Consider the following 14,409-nt stretch of genomic DNA (forward strand, 5'->3'; position numbering starts at 1 on the left):
TTATAAAAAGCGTACGGTCATAAGGACATTTTTGAAATCCTTCATTCAAAAAATGAGTTTCTATATGATTATACCAAGCCTGTAGAACTTGTTTTAATCCATATAGAGTTTTCTTTAACTTATACACTTCATGCTCATTGCCAAGTTTTACATAACCAGGAGGTTGATGAATAAATACCTTTTATTTCAAATCTCTATGGAGGAATGTTGATTTCATGTCCAATTGAAAGATAGGCTATGAGTTTTGAGCTGCCATGGCAATCATCAATTTGATTGTATCATGCCTTGCAACCGAAGTAAAGACTTCTTTATACTCAACACCAAACTCCTGTTTGCAGTCCTTAGTTACCAAGTGTGCCTTGTGCTTGTCAACCTCACCATTCTCCTTTAACTTTGTCTTGTAAACCTACTTTACACCAATTGTCTTCTACCTTTTTGGAAGATCACATAGCTTCTATGTATCATTTATTTCAATGGCTGTAATTTCAGTATCCATAGCCTTTCTCTATTTAGGTTCTTTGACTGCCACTTAAAAAATGGTAGGATCACAATTTGAAAACAAAGCAAAATGTGTAAGTAGGTCATCACCTTGGTCAACTCCAGTTACCTCATAATTAGTCATCCATGCTGGTCTTCTTCGAACACGTTGAGGCTTTTGTGACTCAACTGTAAGTGGGCTTTGATAAACTATTGGAACATTTTGAGTGACTTCATTTCCTTGGTCATTCCCCATAGGTTCCTGTCCTTTTTCATCACCACCAAAATCTACAAGAATATTTTCTTTAACACTCTTTTGATTCCATAACCAGGTGTCTTTTTCATCAAATACCACATCATGGCTGATGACAATTTTCATGGTGCTAGGATTGTTTAGTTTATAAGCTTTTGAATTATCACTAGCACTAAGAAAAATGCATTTTTCTTCTTTGTTAGCTAGTTTCCTCATTTTCTCATCTGGAATATGGGCATAGGCAATACACCAAAAAATCCGAAAATGATCTTTAGTAGGTTTCCTTCCACTCCATGCTTCTTCCGGTGTCATATTTTGAACAACAAGTTTGAGACTTCTGTTCAATATATGAATGCTCCAATAACTTCTTTAGGCCATAAACTTTTTAGAATGCTAGTTGTTGTCAAAAGGTTTTGCACCATATTCATAATAGTGCAATTCTTCCTCTCACATACACCATTCTATTGGGGTGTATAAGCTGTTGTAAGTTGTCTCTTGATTCCATGGTTCTCATAAAAAATTGCAAATTCATGTGAATTATATCCTCCACCATGATCCGTGCGAATAACTTTTATTGGGTTGCCAACTTCTTTCTCAACAAGCGCTTTATAGCTTTTAAAAGCTACAAAGGCTTCAATTTTTTCTTGCAAAAAATAAACCCATATCTTACGACTATAATAATCAATGAAGGTAATTATATATCTTTCACCTCCTTTAAGAATGTAGTGTTATTGGGCCACAAATGTTGAAATGAACAAGCTCCAATGCCTTCTTCGTTTTCCAAGATTTTCCTTGTGGGAATTGAATACGGTGTTGTTTGCTAACAACACATTCTTCACAAAATTGAGAAGAAGTTGTAATTTGAGGAATCCTCGTCACCATGTTTTTTTGTTGTAGTGTTTTCAATTCACCAAAATTCATATGAGTGTCATAGTCAGGCCTCATCTTTTAATTTTGCTGAGAAGCATGGATGAACAATGTTGTGAAGATAAAATGGGAACATATGATTCGCCATCATGTTAACTCGAGTAATTAAGCCCAACTTTGTGTCTTGAATCTGACATACTCCATCTTTGGTGAAAATCTCGTATCATTTTTCTTGTAATTTTCCCACACTAAGCAAGTTGGTATTTAATTTGTCACAAAAAGAACATTAGCGATAGTGTGGGTGGAATTTCCTTTGGTTTGGATTGTTACATTTTCTTTTCTCATAACAAAAATTGTGGAGTTGTCACCAAACTTAACAGAGTTGCGAAATGATTCATCCAAGTCAGATAATGCCTCATTCTCTCCACACATGTGGTTGCTGCAGCCAGTATCAAAATACCACATGTTTTGTTGAGTTTCTTCCTTCATGTGACATACCATCAAAACAAACATCTCTTCTTCATTTTTTGCAAAGTTAGTTTGATATCCACTTTGTTTATTCAAATTAGCTTGACATTCTTATTTATAATGGCCATACCTATGACATCTGTAACATTCAACATTGAACTTATCTACTGACTCTGATCTATAAGTTGTTGAGTGGTGGCCTCCACACCCTCTGTCTCTTTCTTGAAATTGACTCTTTTGATGATGATGATTTTGTTGTTGGTTCCCACGATCATTGTTATTTCTGTCTTTTCTACCTCTTCCTTATCCTCTATCAATTCTACTGGGTGTAGAGTGATTTTCTGATAAGGTCTTCAATGTTTGTTCTTCTTTTTTCCTACTAGTTACTTTTTTGCTCATGAACCAACAAAGAACTTTGTAATTCATCAATTGATAGTAAATCAACATCATTAGCTTATTCTATAGAACACACAACAAAATTAAAGTTTGGTGCCAAGGATCGAAGAATTTTCTTAACAATGAGAACATCCTCTATTTTGTCGCCATGGATCCACATCTTGTTAATGATTGCCAACGTTCTTGAAAAATAGTTTGTAGTTAATTTTACTGACTTCATTCGAAGCATTTCGAATTCTGAACGAAGTGCTTGAAGTTGCTACCTCTTAGCCCTTGTTGTACCTTGATACTTCTTCTTCATGGAATCCCAAATATGTTTGGTGGTGTCCTTGCAAAGAATGGTTTCCAAGATTGAGCAATCAATAGCTTGGAAAAGATAATTCTTTGCTTTAAGATTCTTTAACTTCAGCCCTTCAAGCTCTGTCTTTTGTGCATTTGTCAACACAACACATTCTACTAGTTCTGCTACTTAAAAAAAAACAACTGTCCAATATTCTTTGGACCTCAAGAAGTTCTCCTCGAGCATGCTCCAATGGTCATAGTGACCATCAAAGCCTGGAATGGTTGGCTATTCAAAACTTTCAGAAGCCATTAATTTCACTTTTATTCTCCTCGGAACTTGCTCTGAAACCACTGATATAAACATAAAACTAATAAAACGTTTTTCACAATAACAATAGGAAGTAGAGAATATACTTTCTACATTTTTTTTATTGATAAACAACCAACCTATAAATAGGCTAATACATAATTAAAAGCAACATGAAAATAGACACTATCCCACGTTAAAAAAAAATTCCTATGACCAAGTAAACAAACTCACTAAAGACTAGAACAACCCATGTTGCAAATTATTAAATTTCCTTAACAACTTTTCTGTAGTTATTGAATCAATATTGGAGCAAAGCATTTAGATATTTTCATATTCATTTTTCACTTTTTTTTTTAATTTAACATTTTTGTTTATTTCAACTTAATATCTAAAAGGTTTTCTTTATTTTGTTTATCTTTTTAAGAAAATTAATCCCTAATCTAGTTAAATTGATATTGTATAAGAAATTCAAAATTGATTCTAGCTTTTTCTAGTCCTATGTTGAAGAGCATCTCCAACATGTCTCTCCTTTAAATAAAAGTTTTGGATTCTATAAAAAAAACAATCAAATTTAAATCAAATTCCAAAAAATAATAAGAAAAAATATAAAAAGAGGGGCCCACACCGCTGGTTCAGAAAATCATTTTGTGCAGGGGCGCCAGATCTTTCCATGTATATAAATACTGAAACGGCGAAACAAATGGAGCAGAAGGCGAAACCAAATGGAGACCGCCTCCTACTTCTACGAAACCCTATCCCCTCTGTCTCCTCCGCCGTCAGATCGATCTCCGCCGCCTTCCGATGAATCTCAGCCCTACTACGTGTACCGGAATCAAATCTCCCTTTCTTCTCTCAGTTACCCTTCGCCGGAAACCGCCGCCCCGGACTACTTCTCCCTCGACGCCCGCGCAGACGTCGAGGAGCCGAGCCCCGCGAGGTTTCGCACTCCGCCGCCGGCTTCAGAAGAAGAGGCGCCGGCTGTCGAGAGCGGGTGGTTCAGAGGGAATAGTCGGTTGAGAAGCCCCATGCTGAAGCTCCATAAAGGTTAGTGAACCTTTTGTTCTCTGTTTGGTTAGTGACAATGTAGAGAAGAAAAGAAAATGGGGGGAAAATTTGTAGTTATATTCTTTCCCACCATTTTTTTTTTCCGTAAAATTCTTTACAAACTTGGCGGTTTTCTGGTATTTTTAAGGTTTCCAAGCCACCAGAAGGTGCATTATGCACTTCATTTTTATATGATTATTTATGCTTGTGTTTAGGTTAAGTATGCTTTACAAGCTTCAAATTTTTGTTTAATGGAAGAGTTCGATTGCAATGTGTAGCATCCTTAATTGTTAAAAATGTTAGCTTGAATTACTTATTTATTTTTGGAATTTGAATATGGGAGCTATGTCTAGTGTGACTAAATTAATGAGCATTCACTACATATGTTCTTTTGGAGTTCTGATTTCAATTCCAAATAGATTTTGGGTCAGCTGTATATTGCTGTAATTGCTATTTCTATGGTTTTTTTGTTATTACTCGAAGCATGGATTGTTTGGTAACTGATCCATCTGGAGAAATTTGCTTCCTTGGGCAGTTGAGCTTTTTATCTCTTGGTATATGCAGTTGTTGGCTATAGAGATGAAAGCCCCAAGGGTGGTTTTCGTTTGTGGGTTTTTGACTGTGGCCTGAATTGATTTTAGAATGTTAATTTTGGTTGATACGAGCATCATGGGGCCTCTCAAAAATATCTGTACCTATATAATAATTATAATACTTGTTAACTGGTTTATACCTTGTCTAATGATGGTGGGTGTTGCAGAGATATTGGATTTCTCTGACTTTCTTTCTCCAACCCCCGAGGAACAATCTGCACGGAATGCAGCAATAGAATCTGTCTTTAACGTAATCAGATATATATGGCCCAACTGCAAGGTATAATCGGCTGTCTTTCTATCCTTTCTCAAATTTCAATTTTGCAGAAAACTGGGAATTTGGGGAAGTCATGTTATTAACTTATTACTATTACATTGTAGGTAGAAGTTTTTGGGTCATTCAAAACAGGGCTTTATCTTCCAACCAGTGATATTGATGTAAGTGCATTGCTTCCTGTTAGTGTGTTTTATTTTATTTTATTTTTTAATCATGATGTGATAATAGCTATGTGTTTATCCATTTTTTTAGCTCCCATTCTTGTTCATGCTGCTTGTCTGTACCATGTGTTCTCATTTCTTGTTTAGTTACACATTCACTATTATAGTTTTTTATGAACTGGATTTTAGCTTGCTTCTGACAGCTAGTATGTTTACTGAATAGAAGAAGCGAAAACAATGTGGTCCTGTAGATTTTGGAATTAATTCACTGAAATATTTGCAATTTTCTGTTTAGTGAATGTTCTTGTCTTCTCTCAGAAAATTAGGTGAACTACCTTTTGGGTTTGGGTCTTATCACTGAAGCCACACTAAAGCCAAGGCCATTACGATTCTTTTTCCTGGAATCTGGAAGGGGTTGGATTGGTAATACACCTTCCTTTAGCGTTTTTGTATTAAGTCCCCATGGCACACTTAAACTTCTATGTTTACACAGCCCCTGTTGAACTTGTTTCAAGGGAAAATGGACGATGAAGTAGCAAAATACCTCTAGCAAGGAGTCACGTCCTGTTGAACTTGTTTTTAGTAGATGCAATACATTGACAGTTCTCTATCACTTGAAAATATATCTAAGTCATTCTGGACAAGTCTGTAACTCTAAACATTTCCTAGTGGTGTTTTTCAAATTTTAAAAACCAGGCCTGTATTTAGAAATAGAACAACCGAGACATAAAGATGCTCTCAATAAGAAGATATGTTGTTAGTTCTGTGACATTGTTTTTTGGAGCTTATCTTCTCTTCATCCCCACAACTGAAGTAAAAAGGTGAGATGGAAGTTTTTCATGTTTCTGTATCCCTCTTTTGATTGTCTGAGTATGCAGCTATGAAACATAGATGAGTACTTTGCTATATCCCTCTAGCACCTGTTAAAAATGCACCAAACAAAAAGGGGATGCACCTTGTACATCTGGGATGCACCTTTTTATTTATTTATTTATTTTTATTTTTTATTTTTTAAATTATTAGAATAGCTTGTGATCTTATTTAAAGTAGGGAAAAGAACTTGAACTTGTGGCTCAATTAATTGACATTCTACTAGTGGAGGTATAGGTTTATGATGAGCACAATTTTGGGCATATTTTCTAAAGCAGAATCATTTCTTGTACAGAAGATCAAATATTATCACACTTTTTTGATTTCTTGCTAAAAAAAATATTATATTATTAGGAAAAAGAAGATCCTTCATTTCTTGTTGCAGTTGATCTTCTTTGTCATTTTTTTAACTATATGATGTTACAATAAAGGGTGCATTTGTAAAGAATTGGTGAATTTAATTATTTTCTAGCTAATTTAAGCAATTGGGCAATTGCTATTAATTGTAGGTTGTGATTCTGGGTTCAGATATCAAGACTCCGCAAATTGGGCTGTATGCTCTTTCTAGGGCATTGTCACAAAAGGGAATTGCAAAGAAAATACAGGTGCACTTCTTCGACGATTAGACTACCACTATCATCTAATTTTCATCTAACATGTTTTCTGCTAATTCAGGTTATTGCTAAGGCCCGTGTTCCAATTATTAAATTTGTAGAGAAGAGAAGCAGTGTTGCTTTTGATATAAGGTTTATAAATTTTATATTTTTGTTTTTGCATTGGATATTTAGTTTCCTAATAAGTTGTTCATTGATGCTGTTGTTTTGTACTTTCATTTCTCCTCAAAAAGCATTTTTTTTTTCAAAAAAGAAAACACAGAATAAAATAAATTGCTTATGATTCTAGTTTAGCCTTTTGTTGGTTTATGGTTAGTGTGCTGTATTCAGCCTTAAGTTACATGCGATAGAATTCCATTCTGTTTTCTTTTAATTGGGTGTCCTGTTCTTTTCATATATTAGTACTATTTACTTCTTGTGGGAGTAGTTTAATACCCCAGGAAAAAAAAAGCCTTCTGTATCTTTTCCTCTTCTAGAAAATCATAAGCATTTTGTTCCCTTTAGATTCAATATCTTTGAAGCAGATATTTGGCATGGATTCCCTTAAAACTTTAATTTTAAAATAAAAGAGACAAGTATAAGGAGAAAGGTGCTATTACTAAATTTGTTAAATGCTCTATGTCGTATTGGTTCTAGTCAGCCTTGGCATTTGCATTTATCAAACCCACATGTCATAAGGTTCAGTGCGATAGTGCCTTGAAATTTTTCTGTGTATCACTAGTACAAATTCAACCTGTGAATTGATACAGATGATTTATTGGACTATGGAATTTCTTTGTTTTTAATTCAACTGCATAGTTAAAAGCATTATATCTAGGAAGAGATTTGCAGCATTTTCTCAATATTCATTTGAACCAACATAAGTTTCTTTTTTAACAGCACTTTCTGATATTCAAGTTTCATGTTGAATTGATTTCACGTGAACAAATACATATCCAACCAAAAAAAAGAAAAAAAAGAAGAGAGAATTCCATGTGCAAAAATATGCTGCTGACTTTCATGTTTTGTCTCTTGGGTCACAGTTTTGATGTGGAAAATGGACCAAAAGCTGCTGAGTATATTCAGGTTTGCTGCCTGCTCTATCCTCTCTCTGGTCTCCTATTTCTTAATTTTGGTCACTGATGCTTACAAAGAAGGAAGTGATACTCATCCTCTTCCCCCAATGGAGGTTAGAATGATCGAGTTTGCTTCATATCTGAACTATCATATTCATTTGATAATGCTTGAGGTGCTTCGGTTTGGTATTTTTGTTATGGGACATGTTGCCTCTTGCACTGTCTTACTAAAGCTTTTGTATTGAATAAAATCCTTTGCTAAATTTCATCAGTGCTCAAGTAAATTAAAAATAGTAATAATAAAATAAAGAAAGAATGATTAATTAAAAATTAAAAACTAAATAAAAAAGAAAAATAAATTATCTGTTTGCTTATAAAAAAACAGAAATAAAAATAAAAACTAAATAAAAAAAAAAAGAAGCACTTTTCTCATGTGTATGATATACTATAATGATAATGCTTGGACTTGTTTTTGATGAATTTTCTTTTGTTTAACTTGTAACATGTGAACTCAATATTGAAAATTAATTTCTTATTGTAACTTAAATGCCAAAAATTATAAGTTTAGATGGAAAATTCAAGTTCTAACAGATTCTTGCAAATAAGATGAGCTAAGGTATTAATTTCTAAATCTTTTTTTCTTTTTATCAGAATCATTAGTGTCAAGCAAAGATTAGTAAATGCTTGGATAATGATTGCCAACTTAGCAAAGTGAACATACAAGTTAATTAAATTTATTGAACAAATATAAATGCAAATAAGAACACTAAATTATATGGTGAATAATTAGAGAGATAGTTTTCACAAAAAATATTGAATTGGTGAAAAATACATAGTCTAAACTAAACCCATGAGCTTTTAACTTTTTTTGGATATTTCTTGTTGAAATCTGACTTGTTAGAGTAATTGGCTGGGCTTTTCAAGTCGTGCACTGAGTTTTAAAATGGTGATTCAAAGGGCAAAAGCTATAGTCATGTCACATTTAGCAAACTAAATCTTAATCCAAATGAGTTCTTGGAGAATTAAAAAATAATAATAGGGTGAATCTCAACTTGAATACCTTTGTTAAACCATTGGCCTTCACCTTGCCTGTCTTCACCTTGCCTGTAAGGGAAGAACCAACACTCTTTCAAATGGAGGGTCATTCCACTTTCATTTGGCTTGGATGAATGCTATATGCTTTATGAATTTATGATTGAATAATTGCCTATTAGTACTAACATGTTTGTTGATTTTCCTTGTCAATGAATTTTGAATTTATGCCATCTGTGATCTTCTTTTCAGGATGCTATATCAAAGTGGCCCCCACTGCGGCCATTGTGTTTAATCTTGAAAGTTTTTCTACAACAGCGAGAATTGAATGAGGTGTGGGCCTTTGTTACCTTTCTTGTGATATAATAATATGCCTTATTTTCTTTCTTTCATTTTTTTTTCTGGTGAGTTTTCCTTGTTCCAATCTGCATCTTTTGTGCTTCCTTTTATGCTGTAGGTCTATTCTGGTGGAATTGGTTCTTATGCCCTCCTTGCTATGCTCATAGCAATGTTGCAGGTATGTAACTTCAAAATCTTACATGTTGAATATTAACCTTTTTTTTTTAAATCAGAAATGCTAGACTTTGAATATCAATCAAATTCTTCCAGGTGTGTACACACAAACACATGCTTATCTTTGAGCCCCTTAACAACTTGCTATTGGTTGGCCAGCCATAATTTGCAATGTCTAAAAAGAAGTGAAAAGGGAATAATGAGAAATGTTAGCAACACACAATAGAACAGTGAAAGGGGGAAATTTATAGACTATGAAATATAATATGGTAAAACTATGTTAAACTACTTCTACGATCACGTTGTTTCTGACTTGTTCAGGATTTGGATATTAAATCTACGATACTATTCTTGAAGTGTCTATAACATAACAATAGTATCTGGTACAGACAACTGCTTCAGTGAAGCCACTGCTAAGTACCAATAACTGATTCTCATTCCTTTCTATATCTTAGAATTTAAAATGTGACGACATGGTAGTAAATCAATTTTTTTTGAATCCTCACTCTTCCCTCTGTGAATTGTACTGGACTTTGGAGCTTGTGCCACCCCAAGTGTAAATTACTGGACATCATCTTCCCCTTCAATTTAGGTGTTTCTTTTTGATTCATTTAACTAGGTTGACATTTTAAAATGAAAAACAAAAAATACCAGCGATTTAGTACTCTATCAAAGGAGCATTTTTTTCCCTCCAATGATTTCCTTGTTAACTTTTTCTGATCTTTTTGGATAATAATTACCACTTGGTTTGGAATTCACTGTGGTTATATTTCAAGTTAAATGAGAAGCATCAAAGTGATTTTTGACTCTATATTAAGGAAGCATAATTTTTTACTTCTCTTCGTATTAATCTTTTTTTTGGGATTGCTAGAATGTTGTGATTTTGGATATGATTGGGTTTGAGTTTTATCGGTATTGTTTTATCACGCTACCTCTATATAAAATATTTAAAGGCTGTAACCGAATGTAATCTGAACAGGAGCTTGGTTATATTTACACTGCCATTGTCAGTTAATGCTTTAAAGTTTATATCTTGATTTGCTCTGTTCAAAATTCCCTTCAAGAATGTGGACAGGAGAAATCTGAGTAGGGCTTTGGCTCAAGCTTAAGTGGAAAGGGGGTTGGGATGGGGTTGTGGGAGGTTCCAAGTTCACGTTGCTGAGGGAACATTTTAAAAAAGAAAAGAAAAAAAAAATTACCTATCAAAAAAAATCCTCTTGGTCAGGTCCATATTTGTGCTATGGGATCTGAACCTAGCAGGGTCTTATTCAATAAGGAATGATGATCGAGCTGTATGTTTTCATATCAAAAGGAACTGGACCCTATTTGATTAATGGCAATGGTAAAAGTGGATGTAGGGTTTCCTGTGATTGCATGTGGGGTAAATTTTTCCTCTCTCCATGTAGGATTTGGTTAATCCACTTGCACCTTTGAGAAAATGCACTTGTTTTTTCTTAATAGAAAAATGCACTTGTTGAGAAAATGCACTTGTTTTTTCTTATTAGAACCATTATTTCCACTGCTGCAAATGCTGTGCAATCCTTGGATAAATGCAATATATCCCATGCTTTTTCTATTAAGATTTATCATTTTCTTTTTCATGATTTGTTGCCTTTTCTGTATAATGCTTGGGACCAGAATCTCCAAGAGTGGAATGCTTCTGTAGAACATAACTTGGGAGTCCTTTTGGTATGTGTTCCTCTGCTATCTGTATCCTCTGTATGCTCTCTTTTCCCTGTATTGTTGTGCTGAAATTTATATTGTTAAATAACAAAAAACTTGGAAAACAAGAATTTCAAGTCCAAGCTTGATATTGAGTTATGTTGCACTGAGTGATATTAAGAAATGAACAAACAAGCAAGAAAAAATCCTTATCCCCACCCCCACACCCCACAAAAGAAAAAAAGCATGTTTTATGGTGTTGCATATTTTCATAGTTTTCATTCTGATGAATTGGTATGAGATTCTTGAGCTATGGGACTTTGGAATTTAGTTAATATTCTTACCTTTTATTATGGGAGTTGAATTTGTTTAGATTTTAAAGATGGAAAATAAAATGAGTAAGCTGGACCTAATTTGTGTGGTATTCTCTTGTTAATCTTGTTCTGCAATTGTGTTTTATAGCAGTAAAGCATAGATGTAGAATAAAAGCACACATGGTGGATTTATGAATTGTGCAATTAGAGATTGTAAAAGAAGTCAAATGTGGATACACAAAGTTGTAGATGGTTGTTGATTTTGGCATGATTAATTTCTGATGTACTGAGTGACAAACTGGGATTACAATTTTCTTCATTTTAGTTTGTGATCGGGCACTTAAGGTTTAATAAATCAGGGGACAAAAAGGGTTTTCACCATTGTTGCATGTGGTAACTCTGCTCATAATACTTGAATTTATAATCACTAATCACAGTTGATCCATACAAATGCATTAGGATACTTCTTGGAGGTAGGAAATGGTTATTGTTTTCCTGATGCCTCCTTCCACTTGGATATCACAAGAAAGATAAAATCATATGCAGTGGAAGGTAGTATGATGCTGAGAACTTAACTCTTTTGTAAGTCCAAGTATATTTGCATATGGACCATGGATTGCATTTTGTTTAGCATTACTTTTGTATGGTTATATCTTCACTTTGAGAGTTTAGCCTTTGGTTTTTGGGGGAGGGGGGCAGGATGTCAATAACTTCTACATTCTTACCAAGCTGTTACTTTGGAGATAGGTAAACTTCTTTGACTTTTATGGACGCAAATTGAACACTGTGGATATTGGTGTAACATGCAATGGGCCAGGAACCTTCTTCTTGAAAAGTACCAAAGGGTAAAAAAAGAAAAAACCTTTATGATGTCAACTGATCCCCCTTTTCTTCCTGTCTTAATTTGTGATCTATCTCTACTTATTACGTTCCTTGGTTTTACTCTCTCCTTAGGTTTGTAAATAAAGGGCAGAAGTTTCTTATCTCCATTGAGGACCCACAGGTTGCACTGCTCTCTCTCTCTCTCTCTCTATCTATCTATTTCTCTCTCTTCCTTTCTCTCCAGAACACAGCCTGAGTGTTGTTCTGCTGGTTTTGCCCCATAATTATTTTTTATTATATTTCCTGAAAGAGTGAGATTTGACAAAAGCAAGGGATGTTTCACTTCTTGCTTTTCCATGAAATTATAGGCTTGTATTTCTGTATCTTGTTGCAATCCATTGTGATTGGGAACAGAACTAACTGTAAAATGGGAAACATGAGGTGACTGTTGCCATATAACCATTTTTTTTGCCATAATTATTCACTGAACACATTCGTTTCCCCTTGAATCAGCTACCAGGCAATGACATTGGGAAAAATTCCTTCAACTATTTCCAGGTTTGTTATGCCATATTTTATTTTTGCTCCATTCTTCTGCTTTTCTTTCTTTGTAATGTTTATCACTGAATTTTGTTGGTTAGGAGAGAGTTTTGGAATTCCTTTTGGTGATATGCTTGTTTTTATTTTTACTATACATAAAATAATCTGAGCAGTATGGTTCCGATGATCACACAAATATTCTAGTAGTTCCAAGATGTTCAATATATACTCGAAAAACAAAATAGTAGTATGGCCTTAGTGAAGAGAATGAACATTTTATGGGGTTACTTGTTCTCCCATAATTGTTTTAATTTTATGTTTCCCATCGGTCTCCTCATGTCACATCTACTGCCATCCTCATGTGTTGGCAACAAGGATGAGCTATTCCTCATAAAGTGACTGTAGTCCACTTCATTGATAAGCTATTTTCTACTGTCTTTGCTGTTGCAGATTCGATCAGCTTTTTCTATGGCTTTCTCGACACTGACAAATGCAAGGACCATCTTGGGCCTAGACCCCAACCGGAGCATTCTTGGTACCATAATAAGACCAGACCCAGTCCTGCTGGAACGAAAAGGAGGTTCTAATGGGACCATGACTTTTGACCATTTGCTCCCTGGAGCAGGGGAACCATTGTCGCCACAAACTGGGGGCCAAGAGTTATTATGCAACTGGCAGGTTGAGGATGCAGAAGAAGAGCCACTGCCACGCAGCAATCCAATTGCAGGGGATGGCAGTGCAAATTCTTCAGGAAAGAAACGGAAGGCTTCCAAAGAGAGACTTCGTAACAAGGTGAAAGAACACGCAGATATGGAGAAAGACAAAAGTAAAAAGAAGAGAAGGTGGAAACATCAATGAGATGCTGAAGGCAATGATCTTGGCTGTTATACGCTGGCAGGTCAACGTGGAATGGTAGATTACATGCTTGCATCTTTGGCTGCAATATCCAGTTTCTGCATCCCCACAATCAGGTCCTGAATGCAGTATGCTCCAACCACATCTTCATGGCTTTTGCAGATCTGCAGGGAGCGCAATCCCTCGGGCATTGGCACAGACCAGAAGGATTCAAAGCCCCATACAAGGCTATGTTTTTTGGGTAGATTTCTTCAAAACTGGAAGACTTGAGTTATTTTTGAATTAGTGCTTTCCCCCCCTTATTTATGGACAATTTACTTTATGATGGGTTTGAATGATGAACCCAACCCATCACCATTACAAAATATACACCAAAATCCTAGTGTCTAGTCCTGAAATCTGTTGAAGAAGTATAGGGTTCACACCTGCTGATTTTGCTTGAACATGTACATTGAAACATTTTGATGTAATGGAAGCTAAAAGGATGGAGAAATTTTGTATTTTTCTTCTCAACATTGATTTTTCAGTTACCTCTCACTTTTCCTACTTGATAAATAACCAATCTTTAACCTCTATTTAAATCTATTTCATGGAATTTAGAGTGTCTTTACCTATGGCATGTTTCCCCCATAACTGGTTATTCTAAAATGTGAGAAAATAGAAAAGGAAAAAAAAAAAGGGAAAAAAGATTGAAAGATAACAAAAATGTAATGGCAAACTAAACTAAAAAAAAATGGAAAAAAAAACAAAAATTTTAAAGTATGATATAAGAGAAAATATGAAATATGAATATTTATATATTTAAAATCAAACATTATCTTTATAAAGAATGATATAGATATTTTTTGGTTAGAAATAAATCATAATGATAGTAATAGAATTCATTTCTTTATTATTTATTATATATATTTTTCGGGATTTGGGATCTCCTATACATATAACTAAATATTAAACTCATTTCAAAACTAAATCTAGAGTATTCATGAATTTACAAATTTAGGTGG

The 14,409-nt window shown here is 34.4% G+C and overlaps 1 protein-coding gene across 2 annotated transcripts; it reads left to right on the plus strand.

Annotated features, from left to right (window-relative positions):
• The first annotated feature begins 3,760 nt into the window (after positions 1-3,760).
• Positions 3,761-13,918, plus strand: LOC117909170 (terminal nucleotidyltransferase 4B). 2 transcript variants are annotated; one of them, XM_034823082.1, is made up of 13 exons: positions 3,761-4,097; positions 4,858-4,970; positions 5,072-5,128; positions 6,508-6,603; positions 6,674-6,744; positions 7,635-7,677; positions 8,952-9,032; positions 9,157-9,216; positions 10,851-10,901; positions 11,936-12,033; positions 12,143-12,191; positions 12,524-12,568; positions 13,001-13,918. In XM_034823082.1, the coding sequence occupies exons 1-13, from the start codon at positions 3,776-3,778 to the stop codon at positions 13,406-13,408; spliced, it is 1,494 nt and encodes a 497-aa protein (XP_034678973.1). In that variant the 5' UTR covers positions 3,761-3,775; the 3' UTR covers positions 13,409-13,918. The 2 variants fall into 2 exon arrangements, with proteins under 2 accessions (XP_034678973.1, XP_034678974.1); XM_034823083.1 differs by lacking the exon at positions 10,851-10,901.
• The last annotated feature ends 491 nt before the right edge of the window (positions 13,919-14,409 follow it).

The sequence above is a fragment of the Vitis riparia genome, chromosome 19, assembly GCF_004353265.1.
Source record: "Vitis riparia cultivar Riparia Gloire de Montpellier isolate 1030 chromosome 19, EGFV_Vit.rip_1.0, whole genome shotgun sequence".
Lineage (NCBI taxonomy): Eukaryota > Viridiplantae > Streptophyta > Magnoliopsida > Vitales > Vitaceae > Vitis > Vitis riparia.